Source organism: Bactrocera dorsalis, chromosome 6 (genome assembly GCF_023373825.1).
Source record: "Bactrocera dorsalis isolate Fly_Bdor chromosome 6, ASM2337382v1, whole genome shotgun sequence".
Lineage (NCBI taxonomy): Eukaryota > Metazoa > Arthropoda > Insecta > Diptera > Tephritidae > Bactrocera > Bactrocera dorsalis.
Window position 1 is genome coordinate 37,710,732 of NC_064308.1, and position 22,971 is coordinate 37,733,702.

Genomic DNA, 22,971 nt, shown 5'->3' on the forward strand with positions numbered 1-22,971 from the left:
AAATGATTTTCTTAAAAAACCGTTATCGTTTTAAGAAAATTTACGCTCAACAATTCGACGAACAGTGAGCACAGAAGGACGACTATTGTGACCAAAAAATAGCATAAGCGCAAGAAAAGTTGCGATTGGAGAATGATAATTTTTATAGTAAAATTGAACAATTTGTTAACACTGTTCTTGCGTATTTCTTTCCATGATGAAATTGTTAACATTTCTGATTACATCAAAAAAATTACAGATCATGACAAATTAAATAACCTGGAAAATCTGCACATATACTTCCAGGATAGTGCGAAATATTAAAAACCACAATATGTTCTTGGCAATTGGTACCGATCACAATAAAGAAGTAAACGGTTTGCCGATTTCATCGGTCGCAGATGACTTATAAATACCAATTTTTTAGAAGTTTTATTGGCATATTGTTACATTATTTTTTTTTTTTGCAACTTCTACTTACATGTACTTATATGAACTATATGCATACTCTAAAATGAAATACTAAAGCACACTGATCCTTTAGGGTAAATTTAATTTTTATGTCCCATATTTTCAGGTTATTTGTTCCATCGGTTTTTATTTTTTTTTTTGCTTACATTTCCACTGCTCGTTACTTCTCTTCTTGTTATTACTGCTAACTTGTTGAGTCAATAGGGTAACACCTCTAAACCGCTTCCATAACACGAAAACAATTGTGGAGAACATCTGCTCGCTGTATCGCTTCTAAGAAAACAATGCCACATATCGAAAAACCATGACCATAGTATGTATGTACATATGTAAGTATGTTCAGCTAACGGCTATCTGGCTACTGGTTAGTATTGCTTGCGCAAACACTCATCCTTTGTATCAACTAACTGTCATTGAAGCATGCTGACGATACGCACAAGAAAAATGCACATGTCTGTTCAAGAACTTCCGCTATTTATACTTACAAGATGCAGCGTGAAAAAGAAGGTCCCCTTCTGGTTCGCCAAAAACTTTGCCGCCATGTATTCGCTGTAAGTTATTTTATACCTGTTTGCGAGTGTTAGGTGTACATACGTCTAGGTATACATACATATGGTATTTAAATTACTTGTGAAGCATAGGCAATGCGTCCTAATAAGATAAAATGTGTTCGCAACTGCTCTCTAAGAAGAGTTTCGAATTTTAAAAGTTTTGGATCATTTAATATAAGCAATAATAATGAATTGTAAAGCAAAAGCGAAGACAACAAACCATTATGATAAATACGTACATATATATTATCCATATGTACATATATTTTTGCGTATAGTATGTATAAGTGTGCAGGTAATAATGAAGGCAGTCAACATAAATTGCATCTGCAGTTACCTATGTACCTCTTGTTACCAGGTGTTTAAAAGTGCATCACCGCACTTAACGTTAGTGTATTTATGTATGTATCCGCATGCGAAAACAACAGATGTGCAATTTTATTAATCATACTACGCAGCAGTAATGACAAAAAAATTTTATTTATCGAATAACTTACGTAAGTGGAATGTGAATATACAAGTTTACAACAATAATATTTAGAATAGTCAGGCGAGAGAGGTATGGAAGTGAGCCTGATTGGAGACCGTGGACACCACAGATCTAAGGTTCGCGCCTGGCCCCTCGGCTGCAGAGACACAAAAGATAATCAATTACTGCAATTCCTACCATCAACCGTTATTACTACTCAACACATAAGTAACCAAATGGCTCCGTCTCTCTTGTACGGTTGTTCGAGGAGGAGCGAGCTAGTGCTTGGGGGTCTGAAAGATGTGGTTCTTTCAGAATAAGCTTCCATACACAAAACTGTCTTTCGCTAATTTATTGCATCAATTAGAGTGACAAAATGAAATTAACAAAGGGCAGAAGGATTTATACAAAGGAGTAACTTTCCTCTTATAGTGATACCTGAAGACCTGGCAAGTATTCGCCGATCTTCTGCGGATCTGAAGATGGGTCAGAGTTATGTTCTGACTGACGTAAGGAGTTGCATTTTGAGGGATCGTTTCCCAGCACGATTACAGTAATGGTGAACAGTATACATTGTTCTGCACATTTTAGTAGCATAACTCAAAAAAGCATTAAGTTAAGGAAACACGTAAAAGGATCGATATCGAGGAAGCCTTTAATAGTGTTTTGCCGGAACTCGTTATGACATCTTTAAATAAATATATCTCAATCACCTCATTTTCAATCTTATCTGTAACACTTGATAGGCACGCAACAAGGGGGAGTCCTCTTCGATCGGGTCGGATCGGGTTAGTCCTGGATAAGACTAGTTTGGATACCAGGTCATAGCGAAATGGCCGGCAACGATTAAGGTGATCCCAATGTCCTTTCCTGGGATACCATTGGATAGACGGTTCGGTCGGGAGCTTAGTTAGCGCTGGCCAATTATCGGCAATCGCATGTCAATCAATGAGAATTTCGCCTAAATTCCCCTAATTGTTGGGGTTGCAACTGGTCATTGTCCTATTTGTGTCCACGCGGTAATCATATGAATTCTTATGAAAATTAAAAAAATACTATGAACATTTTAAGAAATTTTATTATGATCATTCAACTGCTACTGCTACATCGTTTTCTTCAAGGAGTATATACGGCAATTTTGCTTGTTTTCCGTTTAGATCGAATTGGGCCTCATCGGACACAAACAAATTGATTAAGTTATTGTCCTCTTCGGCTATTTCAATCATTTTTTGGCAAAATTCCAGGCGAATATGCAAATCTAGGGAGCTTAACCTTCTTGTTATTTGAACTTTTTACGAAAACAGGCTTAAGTCATCATCATTTATCCGTTGTAATGACCGTTGTAATGTCTGCTAACTCCAACTTGCGCCGTTAAGTTGCTAGTCGAAATTCTTGGCTTTGTCTGAATTGATGATGCAACGCCCGCGAGTGTTTCTTGAACACGATTATACGGATCTCTATGGTACGATATTCTTGAGATACTTTACAATTCGGCAACACGTTTACTAACTGCATAATGATCCATCTACTCGGGGGAGTGCCGCCCCGTCTGTATTCCCTTTGGACGGAAATTGCGGACCGCAAAGCAAAAAAAAACATAAATAATAACCAAATTAAATAAAGGAAGTCGATTAGTTATTTGACTGAGGTGCAGAGTGCGCCATCCATATGTATGTATGTACATATATCGAAAGTGTTTGCTGTGTTGGTGCACTCTGCACCTCAGTCAAATAATTATAGGGGTAATCATAATCTGGTGCAAATGGTCTTGCAAATTCAAATTTCGGTGCAAGTGCAAAATATTTTTGCACCATGTTCTTGAACAAAAACAAATTACATGTGTTTTGCAAATGCAACACTGCTATGCAAATGCTACACTCAACCCCTATTGTATATGTGCAAATTAGTATTGCATTTCAAACAGCTGATTTCTTTTGCATACATATTTGTTTCGATTTTTGGCGCGTCAGGTAAAATTTTTGGTAAGAAAAGAAATTTGAAAGAATTAACTATTTAAAACTTAATAAAACTATTTACAGCAATATGAGCGATAAAAACGTGAAAAGGGAGCGACCGAACAAAAAATGGACAAAGGAAGAAATCAACAAGCTTCTGGATTTTTTGGAGGAAGCAGATGAAATTGAGGTAAACATTTTAAGAGGTTTGAAATGTATAAATGCTTATTTATTTACTTGTATTAGGCTCAAGCACAGCACAATTTTTTTACAAAAAATGCATTGTGGTTAAGGGAATCGATGCTGCGGTGGAAGGTACGCCACCTAAAAAGTATATTTAAAAAAGCGAATGATTATCGCACCTCAACTGGCGCTGGAATTGATGAAATTGATGTGGGCGTTGGCAGTTTTGAAGGTAAATAATTAGAATTGAAAGTGCTTTGGGAACATAAGTGATTAAATCTTTTACAGAAAAAATTTAGAAAATGTGCCTCCATTACAATCGCCTAAACAAAATTCGAAGCTAAATCGAATGCGCAAAATAATTTCTGCGCTGTCGACACGGGCAATGACTTGCTGCTTATCGCGCCACAGCTTTCAACAATTTCCCCACCAGTATATTCACCGCCAATAGTTTTTCCACCAGCAATTTCACCGCCAATAGCCTCGCCACCAGCATTTCCACCGCAAATAATCTCCCCAACAGCAATATCACCGCAAATAGCCTCGCCACCGCAAATAATTTCCCCACCAACAATATGTCCGCCAATAAATAGCCTCGCTGCCAGGAGTTCCACCTCCAACAGTTTCGCAGCAACCACTCCCACTTGCGGCTGATTTTCCACAATCAGTTAAAATCATGGCTAAAAAAATGAAAATGCAGGCTCCCAAAACATCAGCGGCTTGTTTGATGGTTTACCAGCAAAACAGAATGGAGTTGGAAAAAGAAAGGTTCAATTTGAAAAAAAAAAGTTGGAGAAGCAGCAAGAACTATCAAAAGCTGAAATTGAATTAAAAAAGAAAAGCTAAAACTTAAGAAAATTAAATTGGAGCAAGATGAAAAAATAAAAAGGCTGGAAATGGAAAAAGACGAACGAATAGCTATGTATGAAATAAAAATTAAATACATGAAGTAATCCAAAATTCAACTTTTTTAGGGTTTATTCAAACATAAATGAATGTATTGCTATCCTTTTAGTTTCCCCTTTTCTGTTTGGTTGTACATCTTCGCTTTTCTCACCGTTGTCATCAGTGTACGTGGTGTCCTCATCGATATTTGTATATTCGTAGTTTGTGCTGTCATCCTCTCGTAGTATGTTGTGCAATATACAACACACAACAAACCAATCACAACATAAATTGTGGTTTTCTTTATTTATAAGGCGTGGTCTGAACTCCTTAAGACTGCAAAACCGCTCCTTCAATAGGCCGAAGCATTGCTCGACTCGAACTCGAAATTTACTGTACCGCAAATTGAAATTAATTCGAGAATTTATGTCTAGCCATCGAGCATTACTTCGGAATGGAGTTATCATAGTTTCGGACAAAGGATAGGCTGAGTCACCACCTAACCACTGCTGTGACGAAAAAAATTTGTCTTTTTGCAAGAAAATTGAGCTGCTGCGGTATACTTTCGCATCATGCCAACTGCCAACATATCCCACCAATATGTGTCGTATTTTGAGTTGATAATCGCAAACTATTTGGGCTTTGATAGAGTACGAGTATATGTGCTTACGAAAAAAGAATGATATAGGATCGATAACTGGCGATTCTGCTAGCTTTATCTCCGTACCATCAATAAAGCCGATGCAAAATGGCATTTCGGAATACGTAGCATGTACAATTTCTGATCGCTCTGTTTCATTTGGCCAAAAAGGAAGGAATCTTTTAACTTTAGTATAGCACTGAAAACTCTTTTCGTTATTATGGATAGAGTTCCACCATCTCCTACACCAAATAATGTTGAAATTTTTTTCAATGCAGCACCCTCTCCGCAGGAGCACAGACGATAAAGTACAATTGCTAACTGCAAATCCACAGGAATCTGTTTCGAGGAAGGTGCTTTATTGAATTCCGGATCGTTCTTAATTAGGTGAAATATATTGTTAAATTGTTCCTTGCTTACTCGAAGCATTTGGCGGAACGGGTTTTCGTCGAATTTATTCAAGATTTCATTTCGCCATACTGGTGACTTTGTGACTTCATACTCAACTCTACGCCGGCATGAAAGCACTACTTCAACATTCATATCCAACTCATCTAAAATTTTATCGACCGCCTCACCATCTTCGTCCACTTCTGTATAAAAAAAGGAACCATGAATAGAAAAAGATATTTAGTCACCAACTTTTACCTATTATATTAAGAATATCATTTGCCGTATTCTCTAACAAATAATTAAGAATTTTTTCTCTTTCGCTTTTCCTTGGCATGATTGCTACTGAGAATATTTACCAAATATTTTATTTCACATTTGACCACTAGAAATCAGCTGTCCATTTTACAATGAACAGGGTTGCATTCATTAAAAAAAAGGTGCGTGGAGTCCCTACGCGCGGATGAAGTTATACTTCTTAGTGATATTCAGAAATGCATATCATTTTGTATGAAAGAAAACTAGAAAATTTAAATTTACATTTTATAAATTTATTATGCACATAAAATTAAGAATAAAGCAAAGTCTAAATGAATGAATTTTGACTCAGAAAGTAGTTCCGTCTCTTCGTTGCGGAAGAGAATATGCAGCGTAATCATCGTTACATTCATATGGATGGAGCGAGGTTGCGCAACTTTGCGTTACTTTTATATGAAAGGTCTATCGCAACCTTTTCCGGCGCCGTATAAGAAGTATAACTTCAAAAAAAAAAACAGTCGCTCACGATATATTGGAAAATGCTAAATACATTTACACTTTTGCCTATACAACGATGCATCGGATTCTGATTACCCTTTATATGTGCAAAATTGTTTTTCTCTATAGCTTCTGTTTTGCTAGCAGCATAGCTTTATTTGAGTAATCAAAAACTGAAACTTAGCTTAACCAAATTACAATATTTATACTTAATTCTAAACTAAATAATTACCGTGGCGTGATTGATTTCCACGAATCTTATTCTGCATAACAGGTAGTGCAGATGCTGACCATGCACTTTCTGGTGCATTTCGGTCACACGTGCCGGAAGTTGTAAGTCGATACTTATTCATGTAACAAGCGTTGTGTTAACTTACAAACATATCGCACTTGTTAAGTTAAAGTGTAACAACTCAAAATTTGAACATTTTCAGTAGAGACGAAAAACTGTTTCCGTAAATATTAATAATATATTACAAAGAAAAAACAATGTAATTGCACAAAATATCATTAAAAATAATATAACCGTTGTTTCATTTTTATTTGTTTAGTATTTGCACGAAAATAACGAATTTTTGAGTTATTACTCTTTTCCTGAAATTTTTTTATATACATAGTGGTACAATGTACAAGTGGCACAATTCAAAATGTTACACTTTATGTGATACACTAACGAACCAATTTAATAAAACACTTGGAGACAACTAAAAATGTTACTCTTTAGTTGAGTCATTCTGAAAACAAAGAAAGAGTCATAACGGTTTTTTAACGAAAGACTAGACAAATCACTGTACGATTTTTACAGTGGGTAGAGATGACCACTGCACATTATTTTTTTGCAAAAAACTAAAATTTGGAAATTTTGAGTTGTTACACTTTAACTTAACAAGTACGATATATTCTTGCAATTACACTTTACTTTATGGTTTAACATCATTTAATAAGTTCATGCCTGCATGGTATTCATGGTAACATTATTTCTAATGAAGTCGCAACTTACGTATAACATACTTACATGTGCAAAATGAACCATTTTTGTTCTGACTGGCGCCAAGTAGGTACAAGCCATGGATAAAGAATTAAGACGACAAAAATAAATTAATTTTTTGAAGTTATACTTCATATACGACACCGGAAAAGGTTGCGTTAAATGCAAGTTGCGCAACCTTGCTCAATATGAATCTAACGCAACCTTGACTGCGAAGATGTTCGAGCAGCAAGCGAAGCGGTGACAATCGGCGCTCGTTTGTTCGTTTCTTTCGGCACAGCTCGGCCGACACAACAACACAACACAATGTTGCCATGCTTATGCTGTTGTTGTTTTTGTAGAACAATGTTTCAATTTTTGGTTGGTGACATGTTCACATGTGTGCGCATATGTATGTTTGTATGCTTGTGCATTATTGAAGTTATAGTTCTTTTTCTTTCCTTTGTTTTTCTGCGAATTCTCAACTATTTTATGTGACTTTTGTTTGAAAAACTCTGCGCTGACCTTTGAAAAATTAAGACTATACTTCACAGAATCATTTCTGTGTGTCTTCATTTCCATTTTTGGAAATCGACCCGCGATGATGAGGTATATCGTTTTATCTGACGGCGTGAGGTTTAAGAAGTTCATTTCTAATTTTGTCTTGTGGCATATTAGAAATGATGTTTCTTCGAAAATCGTTCACTTACAACGGATAAAACGACTTCTGAGTGGTGATTTTAATGATTAAATTCCTTTTGGTTGAAATACTCTGCGTTGGCCGTTAAAAAGTTAAGACTATACTTCTCAGGATCATTTCATTTCTTCAAAAAAATTAATGACCTTTAGAAATATGCATATTTGGATTATTTCGTTATCATTTCCATATTCGTAGCAATAGAATTTCTATGGCATAAGTAAAGTAATGACCTCCGATTGTCACCCCTTGCCGCTGTAGCAGCTTCGCCTACAAACATGCGTAAATATGTACATATGTATGTATACTAGGGTGATTCAAAAAAAAAATTTTTTTGTTTTTTTTTATTGGTACTCGGAGAAATGGGTTCCTAGACACCTCTAAGAAATCATCTCCAAATATGAGTTTTTAATTGTAACGGGAAGGTCCTCCGCCTAACGGTTTTCTATTTTTTCTTATTATCAGATAGAAAAATTTATATCTCGCTTCCAACTACTTGAAAAAATATCTTGTTAATTAGGTTTTGTAGGAAATTGAATGCTCTAAAATATGGTCTCTTATGATTTTTTCGTAAACCCAACCGTTTAAAAGATATTAACGGTTGAAATTTGACTATTTTTGGAAAAATTCTTTATTTCTTATTAATTTTATAACTCAATGAAAAAAAATTATTATGAATGATGAAACACATAGGAAATTTACTGCTCTATATAAATGGTCTACTATGATTTTTCGATTAAGTTAAGCGTTTACGAGATATTCATCGTCAAACATCAATGCATATTAGGGTGGATCAAAAAAAAAAAATTTTTTTTTACGTTTGGTTCTGTGAAAAATAGGTTCCTAAGCACCTCTAAGAAATCCTCTCCAAAAACCTATTCATAATATTTTTTTTCATTGAGTTATAAAATTAATAAGAAATAAAGAATTTTTCCAAAAATAGTCAAATTTCAACCGTTAATATCTTTTAAACGGTTGGGTTTACAAAAAACTCATAAGAGACCATATTTTAGAGCATTCAATTTCCTACAAAACCTAATTAACAAGATATTTTTTCAAGTAGTTGGAAGCAAGATATAAATTTTTCTATCTGATAATAAGAAAAAATAGAAAACCGTTAGGCGGAAGACCTTCCCGTTACAATTAAAAACTCATATTTGGAGAGGATTTCTTAGAGGTGTCCAGGAACCCATTTTTCCGAGTACCAATAAAAAAAAGACAAATAAATTTTTTTTTGAATAACCCTAATGTATACGTATGATCGTGAATACATATCGACGCAGATTTTTACGAGAAGCACCAGAAAGTTGTGCAATTTATGATTTTTAGCTTTTGCCATCGTCGCGAAAATACGACTTGTTGGCAAAGGCATGCTCGGGGAGATGTTACGGCCTCTGTTTTTATAAATGAAGCGCCTGCGCTTGTGGAATTTGCGCCTGTTTTTGTTGTAAAATTTACTACACTTGTTCTTCGCCAATTTGGCTGCCATATTGTTTTGTGAAGATCAATTTTTTGTTGGTGACATATTCATATGTGTACGCATATGTATGTTTGTATGCTTGTGCATTATTTGTTTGGCAATGTATGCAAATATATGTATGTACATATAAGTATATATGAATGTATGAACATGCAAGTCAATGCGCGCACATGTAATAAGTATATTGATAAGTGATGAAAATATGATTTCAATTTCTGAACGCGCACATGCGTATACATACACTCATATGAGCATGTGCAGATACACAAGATAGGATAGAAGATATACATATGTATGCCTTTTAACATCGTATACTATACAAATAAATATTTTTCTTACTAAAAGAAATTAAATTTATCACAGCAATATTATGTATATGTATATTATATATATTGCTGTGATAAATTTAATTTCTATTAGTAAGAAAGAAAAGGTGCGTGTGGAGTCCCTACGCGCGGAAGAAGTTATACTTCTTGGTGATATTCAGAAGCAAAATGCGAAACAATTATACATACATATATTATGTCGTTTGCAAATTTTTTCTGTATGTTTGCGAAAGCAAATGTTTTACAAAAGCATATTTCTATACTTAAACAAAATTATTAGAACCATAGTATGTTTCTTACATGCATAACCAAATCATACTTAAGTCAGTGCAACCTAAGTGTCAATGGTGGTGTTGGTGGTAAGCGCTTGGAAAGTCAAGATGCTACGAGTGCCACAGGTTCGAATCCCGACAGAATAATTTTTTAATTGTTTGCTTTTAACATCGTATACTATAAAAATAAATATTTTTCTTTATTTTAATTTTTAAATTTATCACAGCAATATTATGTATATTGCTGTGATAAATTTAATTTCTATTAGTAAGAAAAATATTTATTTGTATAGTATACGATGTTAAAAGGCATACATATGTATATCTTCTATCCTATCTTGTGTATCTGCACATGCTCATATGAGTGTATGTATACGCATGTGCGCGTTCAGAAATTGAAATCATATTTTCATCACTTATCAATATACTTATTACATGTGCGCGCATTGACTTGCATGTTCATACATTCATATATACTTGTATGTACATATATTTGCATACATTGCCGAACAAATAAATCACAAGCACACAAACATACATATGCGTACACATATGAATATGTCACCAACAATAAATTGATCTTCACAAGTCAATCCGGCAGCCAAATTGGCGAAGAACAAAAGAGAGATGATTACGCTGCATATTCTCTTCCGCAATGAAGAGACGGAACTACTTTCCGAGTCAAAATTCCTTCATTTAGACTTTGCTTTATTCTTCATTTTATGTGCATAATAAGTTTATAAAATGTGAATTTAAGTTTTCTAGTTTTCTTTCATACAAAATGATATGCATTTCTGAATATCACTATGAAGTATAACTTCATCCGCGCGTAGGGACTCCACGCACCTTTTTTTATTAATTGGAAAATACCACGTGGAACTCAATGAGACGATGCTCGTCATCGTGGATTGATTAAAGGAATGAGTTAATCTGGCTTGAAAGTTGACCAAATTGCTAATCTAAAAAGAGGCATAGAACACAAATACAAATTTTCTGAAAAATACAGATAACTATGATGTTAGTGGTCATACATGTACCATTGATGACAGGAGCAAACGGCGAATTCAGTGGCTAGCAGTAAGAGTCATATGAGTTGCAGGCAAATAAAAGTGGAACTTGGTCTGAATGTAGCTAAACAACGTGTTCATCAAATGATAAGAAAATATGTACATATGTATGCCTTAAATAAATATGAAAATCGAGTGCCGAAGCCATACCTAAAGCAACGTCAGAAAGATGTAAATTACATTTTACAAAAAATATAAATTTTTGGATGAAGAACTCAAACCAGTGTCGAAAATAAATTTATTTTTGACGGACCAGATGGTCTTCATAAATATTGGAGCGATTTGAAACGCATGGAATTCATATCACAAACGCGTGGTGATGGATCGCTCATGGTAGGGGCAGCATTTTCTTCCAAAGGCAAAACCAAAATACGCTTTGTGCTAGGTAAAATGAATGCAAATATCTACATTAATTTGTTCGTAAACGAAAGCTTTGAATTTTCATGGTAATGAATGGATTTTCCACCAAAACAATGCACCGATCCACGTAGCGAAGAAGACAAAGGCGTTCTTTAACTCTCGGAAAATGTATTACAGGAGTTGCCTGCCTTAAGTACAGAAATCAATCCAAAAAATTCTTTCATGCAAAATGTTTACATCTTCTAAGCAATATGACAATATTAAGCAACTAAAATATGTAATATTGACCGAATGGGGCAAAACTGATATGCCCGTGCTAAAAAAAACTGGTGACTTCAATACCAAATTGGTAAAATACATATAGGTAACACAACCCTTTATTAAAAAATCAATACTATTCCGTTTACAAATAAAACGATATGTACTCGTAATACAATTATTTTTTACAAATATAAATATTTTATAAGGAAATTTCGGAAACTATTATTTTTGTTTAATTAGGAAGTATAGAATAATTTTGTTGTTTAATGTTTATTTCTTTTAATTATAACAGTCAAGAAAAAATCCACATTCTTCCATTGTTCATTTTAAAGATAATTAAAGTTGCAGTATTGCACATATAATTATTTGATCAGGGTATACTAACGATAACATACACCGGGTATTTTTCGGAATCACTATTTTCTTTCTCATTGTTCTTGTTAATGACTCTTTGCGTTATCAGTGCTTCCGTGCATACAGTGTCGGACAAAACATTTGCAACTGAAATATGATAATGAAAATACTGTTGATTACACAAACAATAATCTATGTATATTTAATAAGACAAAACAATTGTATCTCAAAGAAAACGGCACATTATTTTTAATAAAATAAAAACTTAGTATTTTGTTGCAGACCCATTAGCCGTGGCATTGAAGCTATAACGTTATCTAAGTATATGGTTTGGGGTATATTTCTCCATGCATCCTGGGCTCTTTGAAAAAACTGATAAGTATTGGTTGTCAAAAAAGTCTTGCGGTATTTTCGCTAGTTGGCGCTGAAAGCGCGTAGTTCTAGTTTTATTCATCGCATCGGGTCATGCTATACCTTTTTGGAAAGCTCATTTCACGCGCTAACACGAGTTTGATTGATTGTCGTTTCTTTTAAGTCGTTCGTGAGCTACAGCGTCGCAAACATGGAGCAAAATAAAGAGAAAATACGGCATATTTTACAGTACTACTACGATAAAGGCAAACATGCATCTCAAGCCGCCAATAAAATTTGTTTCTATTTCCACCGCACAACGATTTCGTTCTGGTGTAGAGGTGGTCGAAGATGCGCCACGCTCCGGAAGGACTGTCGTCGAAAATTGCGATAAAATCACTGAATTGGTCGAAAAAGACCGGCATAGTAGTCATCAAACCGTTATAAACCATTTGTAGAAGCTTGGAGTCACTAAGAAGCTCGATGTATGGGTGCCACAAGAATTGATTCAATAAAAATACCGCAAGACCTTTCTGACAACCCAATATTTGCCACATTACTGCGATCAATTCTTTTTTACACAATTTCCCAACAATTCTCTACGGGATTAAGGTCTGGAGACTGTGGAGGCTACTCTATTGGATCCACTTTATTCCTTGGAACCATAATTTTAGGACCTTTGCCGTATGCGTGGGGTCGTTGTTTTATTGGAAAACCCACTTAAGTGGCATTTCCCATTAAGCATGTGGCAAAATTACCGATTCTGTAATGTATCTCTAAACGAACCATGGTACCATTAATACGATGAAATGGCCTCAAACCAAAAGCAGAAAAGCATCCCCAGACGATAACGTAGCAACTACATTTGACCGTTTTTAGACAATAGGAATTTTTAAGACGCTTGTTTCATGGGCGTCGAACGTAACATACACCATCCCTTCCTACCAAATTAAATTTGGACTCATCACTAAAACGAACGGCCATTCTATATGATTTTTAGCGAACTGCGGTTTCTTCACTGGTTGGTAACCGCGTAAATCAGAGTCATTCAGGCGACGAGCGACCGTTCTTGAGCAGATTGGTAAAGGAGCTTGACCAATTGCGGATCGCTTTTAAATGGACATTTTTTTACCTCTCTTATAATTGAGCTTTCAGTTTTTTCATCAGTTTTTCTGGGTCGACCTCCACGATGCACTAATGATACAATTTTGTTTCTAATAAAGCTCGAAAGTATTCGTGAAATTGTTGGCTTGTGAATTTTGAACTTTATGGACATTTTTTTTTTAGAAGTTCCGCATAATCGTCAATAAAGGCATAGTAAGACAAAAAAATCTAGGACTTCGCTCTAATTGCTATTATTTTGTCCGATACTGTATCTTCTCCATACAAATCAGAGAAAGACAAAGGTATACCCTTAACTTCTTTTTATTAATTCATATTATACATTTGATGTAAAAAATTATATCCAATGTGTGAAAGAAATTCATTTCGCATTCGCTTAAAGTTATAAGCTTTTTAATGCCTCTGCTCCTACTGTGCGCAAAAACTAGTGAGACTTTCGCGCAAAAACCCATTTTTCGGAATATTTTTTTTGAGGTTGATATGACCGCCAGTGACATTGACGCCAAACGTCATATCCAAATAATCTTTAGTGTTTGTCTTATCTTGTCTTTCTGAAGTACATAAAGTCAATTCGGCAATTTTTACGATCAGTGAAATTATTCAACAAAGAAGTCCCATTAAATATTGTATACGGAATCGAATTTCTGGTGCCGAAACGAATGTTGAAAAAGGCCTTCGGTGATAATTATTTGTCGAAAACAAGTGTGTTTGTTAAGTACAAATTATTCAAAGAGCCATCAAAATCAACTGATGAACAACACGTCAAATAAAATAACGGGTATGGTACTTGAAAATCGGCGATTAGCAGTCATCTGGCATCGTTGGAATATCGGAAGGATCAATTAAAACCATTTTGAAAAATAATTTGGGCCTAAGAAAAGTGAAAGCACGATTGGTTCCTAAATCAGTAAACTTTTTCGAGAAACAGTGTAGCGTTAACGTCAGTGAACAATGCTTTCTAACTACCAGGATGTAATGAATAGTACTATTACTGGCGATGAGTCTTGGATCTATGCTTGCGACCTGTAAACATGCAGAATATCGTGGCAAATCAATATCAATATTATATTAACAGTTTTCTTCGATTATCGAGGTGAGGTGCGCTCTAAATTTCCTCCGACCGGCCAAACTGTCAAATGCTATGTGTTGTTTGCGCGAAGCTATTTGTAAAAAGAGGCCAGAATTGTCGGCCGGTAAATCTTAGTTTTTGCACGACGTTAATACACCGTCACATACTGGTGTACCGTATTCGCCTGATTTAGGTCCGATCGCTCCGGGGAAGCCATTTTGAGTCTATTGAAGATATTGAACTCTACGCGCATTGTAAGCTATTCCGGAAATAGACTTTAACAATTGTTTCGATTATTCAAAAAAATGTTGGCACAAGTGTATTGAGTCCAAGGGACATTTCTTTGAAGGGTACGACATAGATTTTAAAAAATAAGTTAAGAATTGTAGAATTACGAACACATACATATTATAATACAACTATTGGAACTTCTATCACTCTATGCCAACCTGACCAAACCCCAAAATTCTTTCCAACTGTCCAAATGACACTCCAGTCGAAGAAAATTGTTTGTTTGCTCAAGTAATTTTCAGCCATCGTCATAATTTTTTCAATATAATTAACCCACACCACTCAATGTTAGGCCATAGTCCTACAAACATAAAAAATTTACCTTCAGTGAAGCGCGGTTGACCTTTTCTTTGCAATCAAAACAGTCCGCTATATGAACATAAAAAGGACACCAGAGAGCAGCAAAGTAACACATATCAAAAAAATATATCAAATTATTTATGGAGAAGCCTTAAAAAAGAACAAAAAGATAAATGAGGTCTAAAATGAAAGGACATCCAAATACGAACTCTCTTGACGCAAGATGTGTATCTACATCTTGCTGGCTTCGGTCTGCCTTTTTCTTATAATCGTTTCTATCTTCTCTGCTTCAAATCATTTTATATGTATGTATAATTTTTATATGAAATATTTATGTCTTCAACGCAGTCTTAGTAACCTCTACCACCACACTTCTGCCGACATTGAACCCAAAGAGTACAACTGGGGTGCGGGGGCAAAAAATAACAAATAAAAAAGTATGGAATGGGATGTGAATATGGCACAAAAGTAAAATTCTAATTTTGATTTTAAGAAAATAACTGCCCATTCAATTTTGAATTTTTTTGTTATTCTTGCTAAACTTGACCAAATTCTCCTTGTCACACCCCGGACATTACAATTTCGCGCATTGCGTCTCCTAATTCTTTGTTATGCATGTTTGTACTTGTATGTACACCCGCGAGTGGGTGGTTAGTGCGCTATTTTCATGTTTCTTCTTAAGTGGAATATGTATAAATAGATAGTTGAATTGCTGCACGAAAGAGTGTAACAGGGGTTGGAACACTTTGATTGACCGAACTGCCTTGCATAGGAGATTAATTGTGCTTGCTTCGAGACATCGTACATATTGTACATACAAATATGCAGGTGCATTTACTGCTTTAGCCGATTAATCAAATAAGTTAAACTAATATGAATAATGCTTATTTAACGCATTGAGGGGCAGTAGGTATAAGATCAGTTCGAAAATTTACATTGTATTATTTTAAAATTTATAAAATATTAGAGTATCGTTTTACTTAAGTTATGTTGCGGCTATAACCGTACGATATTAGCGGCCTCTAGACATTTAGTAATTGAACAAGCAGTAGTTTTAAACCCAATTGATAAGGCTAATGACTCGAATAAGCAATTTTTTATTGCAACAAATTACTTATGTGAGTTTTACATGAAATGTTAGTTTATAAGCAAAAACAAAAATAAAAAATGGCCCACTACTCCCTACGAGGGATTAATTTAATTAATATTTTAAATAAATTTTATTTTGTTTTATTATCCCAATAACTACAAATATACAGTTAGTCACTTAAGTAAGTATACACCGTCTTTATTTTTGAAGATAATTAAAATTAAAGTGTTTCCCAATATGCTAATGGCACGTTTTTACACAAAGCATGTGTGCCAATGCTCGCTTTAACATCAACAGAAATATAGCTGTAAAATGTTGATACCGTTAGATCCACATCGCTTATTAGTTGAGTCGAGTGAAAATAATATCACAAAAGTTAGTATACATCATACAATTGTTTGGTGAACATAACGCGATAGCATAATTTTAAATTTAAAAAGTTCAATCAATTTAAACAAAAAGGACACTGTTAAGAATATTATTAAAGAATTCCACATTTTTCTTTAAATTACTGAACAATTTGCGGCAATGGCACGAAGAGGAAAAGAGCTCTCTGATGACTTACAAAAATTAATTATAAAATACCACAAATCTTTGCGCGAAATCGCTCGTATAGTTGATAAAAGTGTTGCTACAATTCAAAAGATTGTAAACAAGTACAAAAGTACTGGCAAAACAAATAATAAGCGTCGCTTCGGACGCCCACGGGTATTCAGTGACAGGGAAAGTAGCCTGATTGTTCGTAAAATCAAAGAAAATCCCAAAAAAATGCCCCAAAGTTAAAAGCTGAAGTCAAAAAAGAATATGGGAGGCAGTGTAGTACTCAAACTATTCGCCGAGTCCTGTATAATGCTGGTTACCATGGACGTAATGTTAGGAAGAAGCCCTTCGTGAGCAGGGTCAATCGATGTAAACGGATATCATTTGCAAAAAATCATGAAAAGTGTGACCAAACGTTTTGGAACAACGTTATATTTTGAGATGAGTCCAAATTTTGTATAAGTGGATCCGATGGTCGCGAAAAAGTATGGAGGAAAGCTAACAAAGAGCTGAATCCTGTTAATATGACCGGGACGGTTAAGCATTATGGTGAGTCGGTGATGGTATGGGGATGTATGGCGGCAAATGGGGTAGGCAATCTGGTATTTATGGAAACTATTATGGACCGATACGGTTACCTTAACATTTTAAAAAATAATTTGAAGCAAAGCGCGATTAAATTGGGGCTGGAGGAGTCATTCATCTTCCAGCAGGATACAATATGAAAAAACAACTTAAAACACCATCCCAATCACCGGATACAAACCCCATTGAACATTTATGGGAACATCTAAAGCGGCAAATAAGTAAATATTCGATACGAAGCAAGGAAAAATTAAAAAGTGCGCTCCAGGAAGAATGGAATAAAATACCACAAGCAGTAAACACAAATTTGGTGAAACCAATGCCTTCACGTCTTAAAGCCATTATTTAGTCCAATGGCTATCTAACCAAATACTAGAAGTCGACTTTTCAAATAATATTTTTACAATTAATTCAATATTTGTGCCTTTGTATACTTACTTTTGTGATATGAATTTATACCAAATTTTTTTTAATTGGTAAAATTTTTGTATTTTCTGCCATTTTGTACGCGTTTTTGAATTGAGTATTATATTTATGTTTCATTCAAGTGAATAAAATACATTTTTCTTATATTTTGTGTTATTTAAGAAATCTAGTGCAAAAATAATGCAGATATATGTAGTGTATACTTACTTAAGTGACTAACCGTATGCAGTGGTCAAGCATAAAATGGAACGAGTTCGGGGACATAGGTCACAACAGTAGCGTGTACGGGAAAATAAAATTGAAAGCTTCAATATGCAGCGATGAGTTTGCAGGATTATGTTGTGCTGGTGATAAAATAAAATTACCATAATTGGCCCCACCTGATTCATTGGACTAACTAGGTTTTGGGACAGAAATTAACTCCAAACACTTTTTGTTCAACATCTAAAATACAATAATTGCCTCTAAATGATGTCGTTTCGTACAACGCATATTGTATAGAACTGTTTAATCCCTCTTTCGAGCTAATATTGTATATCACTACTGTTTTCTACTGCCTTCCTGGAAATTTTGAAAATAAGTTTTGTAAGTCTTTAATAAGGCTATAGTCTCCCATTCGTTTAGCTATTACTATGTCGATAAATACGACAAATCTCGAGACCAAACATCGTCCATGACACCAAGTTAATGACTCTGTGTTTAGTAATATTTTTGACAAAAATATACTTCTGAAGTAAACGGGAGTCAAAACCGCAAAGAAAAATATTGTGGTGACACACCGATCTTCATATCTTCGATGTACCGTGCGCATGCATTAAGTATCGTTTGCACCCTTTTTCATAACTTTTTTTTTAGTTCATTATTAATTCCAATCCTTTTTCCCATTCGGATAGATAGTATGCGTGCACGTATGCTCCTACATCAGCCGTTGCCTGCCGTTTAATCAGTTTTTTTTTTATTTACTGTTATACTACTTGTGTGACTTTTACATGAATGGTGAAACGTATGTGTGTGTTGTGAAAACAGTGACACAAGTCCATAGATACATATGTTTGTAAGTACATACAGATGTGCCTGTACGAGTGTTTTTGAATGAATTTCGGTTACAACTGTTTTTATTTTAGCATAAAATGTCTTTGAACACATTATCCTTTTGTTATTATTTTCAATATTACATACTATTATTTTAACCCTTTTTGTGCAATAGTGCATTTAAGTGCCGTTTAGCGACAATCGCGTGCAGGAATATTTTAGTTTCGCAAGACATTTCGCGGACGGATATAAAAGAATAAATAAAGTGTACATCTATATAGTATGTATATTAGGGTGTGTCATTCTGAGGCAACCTTTTTTTTCAACTGAAAAACAGGCTCAAAACTTTCGAAAATGTTAAAAAAAAAAGTTACTCAAAAGATGACCTCTTAATATTAATATTAATATTAATATTAAGAGGTGCCTATTTCAAATTTTCTGTTTTCCATATAAATTAGATGGAAAAAAATCATTTTTTTTTGTGGTGGTTATTGTGCCCCGATAGCTGCCAGTAGGGATGGTAAACTCGATTCCAATTCTACTCGAAAATCGAGTTTTCTCGTAAAATAATCGATTTTTAAAAATCGATTTTCAGTAGTCGAAGTGGATTAAGAATCGGTTCTTGACATTCGAAAAATCGATTATTTTACGAGAAAACTCGATTCTCGAGTAGAATCGGGATCGAGTTTACCATCCCTACTGGCAGCCATCGGGGCACATATAAAACCTCTGCACAACAACCACCACAAAAAAAAATGATTTTTTTCCATGTAATTTATATGGAAAACAGAAAATTTGAAATAGGCACTTCTTAATACATATTAATATTAAGAGCTCATCTTTTGAGTGACTTTTTTTTACACATTTTCGAAAGTTTTGAGCCTGTTTTTCAGTTGAAAAATAAAGGTTGCCTCAGAATGGCACACTCTAATGTATATGTAAGAGTTTATATTCGATTTTTTTTTTCGTTTCATACCAATTTCCACAAGTTTGCACGTTATGCATGCTTGAACTGTTATAATTAGTCGATTTTATTACAATGCGTTCTTGAGTTCTAGCAACCTTCGAAAAAGGACCATTAGAGCATGTAATCAACAGAGCTAAGATCGCCCAAGTCCAATATATCTATTAAAGCCTTACCATTGAGGTATCCAACCCAGTAGTATACTTTCTGAGTAGAATCATCATCTGAAGATCAATTTCAAAATATTTTGAAATAAAATTACGCAGCACTAATAAATGAAAGGGCTGCAGAAAGTGCTTTTACAATGTGCATTCTTTTGCACACAAATTCAATTACTTTATATGTACATATATTATAAAGATCAAAAGTGAAATTTAGTTTCAAATACAAAAAAATTAATCAAATTACACAACTTTTGAAGACCAAAATTTTGTACTAGTTTTTCTAGCATTTTTGGCCTTATGTCGTTCGTTATATACCTGCTTTGATACACCCTATTTATTTATATACTAGTCTAAACCGGCGACTTCGCTCGCTCTTTTTTGTCAAGGATATCATTAAACATGATAACAATATAATGGAATAGTTAAATAAGCAATCTACATTTTTTATTGATTTTGTAAATCAATTAATTTCTTAATCTCGACGTTGGGATTTCTAATTTTTAATCCAAGATGAGTGGGATTAAAAACAGAAAATAATCACATCAACTAATATAATAAAATCTTTGGTGTGGTTATCTCATATATAGATATATGTAAGTACATGTATGTATGTATGTACATACCAGAGGCCTGCACGATTTAGGTAGGCATCGTACGATTACGTTACTAAATAACACTTCTGACGATTACCACGATGCGAAGGTAACATTGCGCATCGGCATCGCGGCATCGTGGCATCGTACGATTACTATCTGGTATCGTCAATGGCAAATGAAACGAAATACAAACATAAAAGCAAATTCTTGTGATTTTTCTTTTGTATTTACCGTATATTAAGAAAAAATTAATAAAATTCTCTTCATTTAAACATAAATTAATTCAATATAACATAACATAACACAACATAAATTAATTCAATAAATAAAAATAAATTAAATATATTTCGTTATTTTCGATTAAAATAAGCAACGAATTAAAAATAAAATTTTATTGTAAAACTTCCAGATGTCACTTGAACCCGATGCATCACTAATTTTATAAACACCACTTTTAATACGTTGCAAAATTTCCATTATATAGATTTAAATAAAAGCACAAATGCAAAAACTTTGCTAATGTGAAAATGCCACTTCTTTTCTTCGCGCACAATACTAATTGAGTAACACAGCGTTGTCCACGGCCTATGCGCCAACATGTCGCGACAAGTGTCTGTGAAAGCCCGATTGTGTAACTGTATTCAACTTCGTAGGCAAACAAAGCAGAATTTTGCGATCAGTTGACGCTAGAATAACCAACACAAGCATAACGTGCACACAGTCCCGTTGGACAACAAAGCAAAAAGAGTAGCCCAGTGAGAAATTGGAATTAGAATTTATTAATTATAAAATAATGAAAATTAACAAAATGTATTTTAAGGATATATTCCCTATTATCTTTAAAAGACTTGGAACATAAATGGCATTGCATGGCACGAAAGGCATTTAGGAACATAAAATATTTCTAGCAGGGCATATTTGGTTTTGCGTTATAGTTTTACATGATGTTAATTCGTTGCTGGCTCGACAACGACTGAACGCGTAAGCGTACGTGTGAAGTTAGTTTCCACAATTGTTCTAAGAAATGCCGACCACTGGTAACATGTTAGTAATCGGCGATGCCCGCGATGCCGATACCCTCGATGCCGATGCCCACGATGCCAAAGTACCGTTACGTAGCGTGTACTCGCCGCATCGGCATCGCCGCTTGCTAACATGTTACTTTTTTAATTACTCGTGCAGGACTCTGGTACATACATATAGTATACCATTTAAAGATGGCTTCAATGTAATTTTCGCTAACGCAACACAAAATCTAGTGAGTCTTTCACGATGTCGTCGAATAATAATGTTAAACTCTTTAAAACATTTATAATATAAAATTTTGTCCACAACTAAATGTATTAGATAATAAAATGTTCGGTTACACCCGAAAATCTAAACAACTTATTAAGCTATGAGGTTATTAACTTTAGTCAGCATTTAAGTAAATATGATTTATAATCGAATGCATACTTTAGTGGAAAACATATGCAGTAAAATAAGTATTTATGCTTTGTAAACAATAACACATTAAAATATTAACATGAACCATTATTTATATATATATATTTATATATCTATATATATAAAAGAAAGTCGTGTTAGTTACATCACTTATAACTCAAGAACGGCAGAACAGATTTGGCTGAAAATTGGTAGGGAGGTAGCTTAGAGCCAGGAGACGGACATAGGATACTTTTTATCTCTTTATGTCAAAATTTAATACAACTCATAAATACAAAAATTATATTTCAAATCATAAGCATTTGTTCAAAATTCATGTTTGTAGGAATCATTTCAATATTTCATTTCTTCAAAAAAAAAAAAAAACAATAAAAACAACCTTACATCTTCGTCTATATAAATATGTATGTATGTATGTAAAAATGAATCGCCAAAATGTATGTACGCTCATAACTTTAATACGACTGAACGAAATTTGATAATTCTTTTTTTAAAATATTCGTTTAGGTTCAGGGATTATTCGAATAATTGCCGGAAAACCCCTAAAAACAGTCCTTTTCTTTTTCTCATACAAACGAATGAATGTTTGTTCGTTAGTAACGCTAAGAGAACGGCTGAACCAATATTGATGAAATTTTAAGAGGTTGTTCGTTGTGGATTAAGGAAGGTTTAGAAATAAAAACATCTTATACTTTTCATGAAAAGTCGGCAAATTGGATAATTCCAAAAAGTAACTTTTTTCCAAATACATTTTTTTTCAATTTCTGTTTTGTTTTTCAATATTTTGATTTGGAAATTATTTGAATAGTTCAGTCTCGATCGCTTGCTTTTTTATTCCGGCTATTCAAGAGAAAAATTATTACTATTACGATTTACGATGCTTAACGACAGGTTGTGAATTGAACAATTGAAAATTATTCAGTGAAAACTTT

At 34.1% G+C, this 22,971-nt stretch overlaps 1 protein-coding gene, 1 long non-coding RNA gene and 1 pseudogene across 2 annotated transcripts in view; 2 read left to right on the plus strand and 1 right to left on the minus strand.

The window, feature by feature from the left end:
- The first annotated feature begins 1,613 nt into the window (after positions 1-1,613).
- LOC125779638 (uncharacterized) lies at positions 1,614-3,848 on the plus strand. The gene is made up of 3 exons (XR_007423424.1): positions 1,614-3,452; positions 3,510-3,615; positions 3,672-3,848. It is a non-coding gene; the product is annotated as an uncharacterized LOC125779638 (long non-coding RNA).
- An 83-nt stretch (positions 3,849-3,931) lies between these two features.
- The window catches only part of LOC125779763 (uncharacterized), a 55,813-nt gene continuing 36,773 nt past the window's right edge, over positions 3,932-22,971 (minus strand). The window contains exons 4-5 of the mRNA XM_049461035.1: positions 5,554-5,726; positions 3,932-4,258 (exon numbers count right to left, since the gene is read on the minus strand). Of these exons, the coding sequence (XP_049316992.1) occupies positions 3,932-4,258; positions 5,554-5,726 (500 nt within the window). The remainder of the gene's footprint in view (positions 4,259-5,553; positions 5,727-22,971) is intronic.
- Positions 7,784-7,982, plus strand: LOC125779897 (small nucleolar RNA U3; annotated as a pseudogene).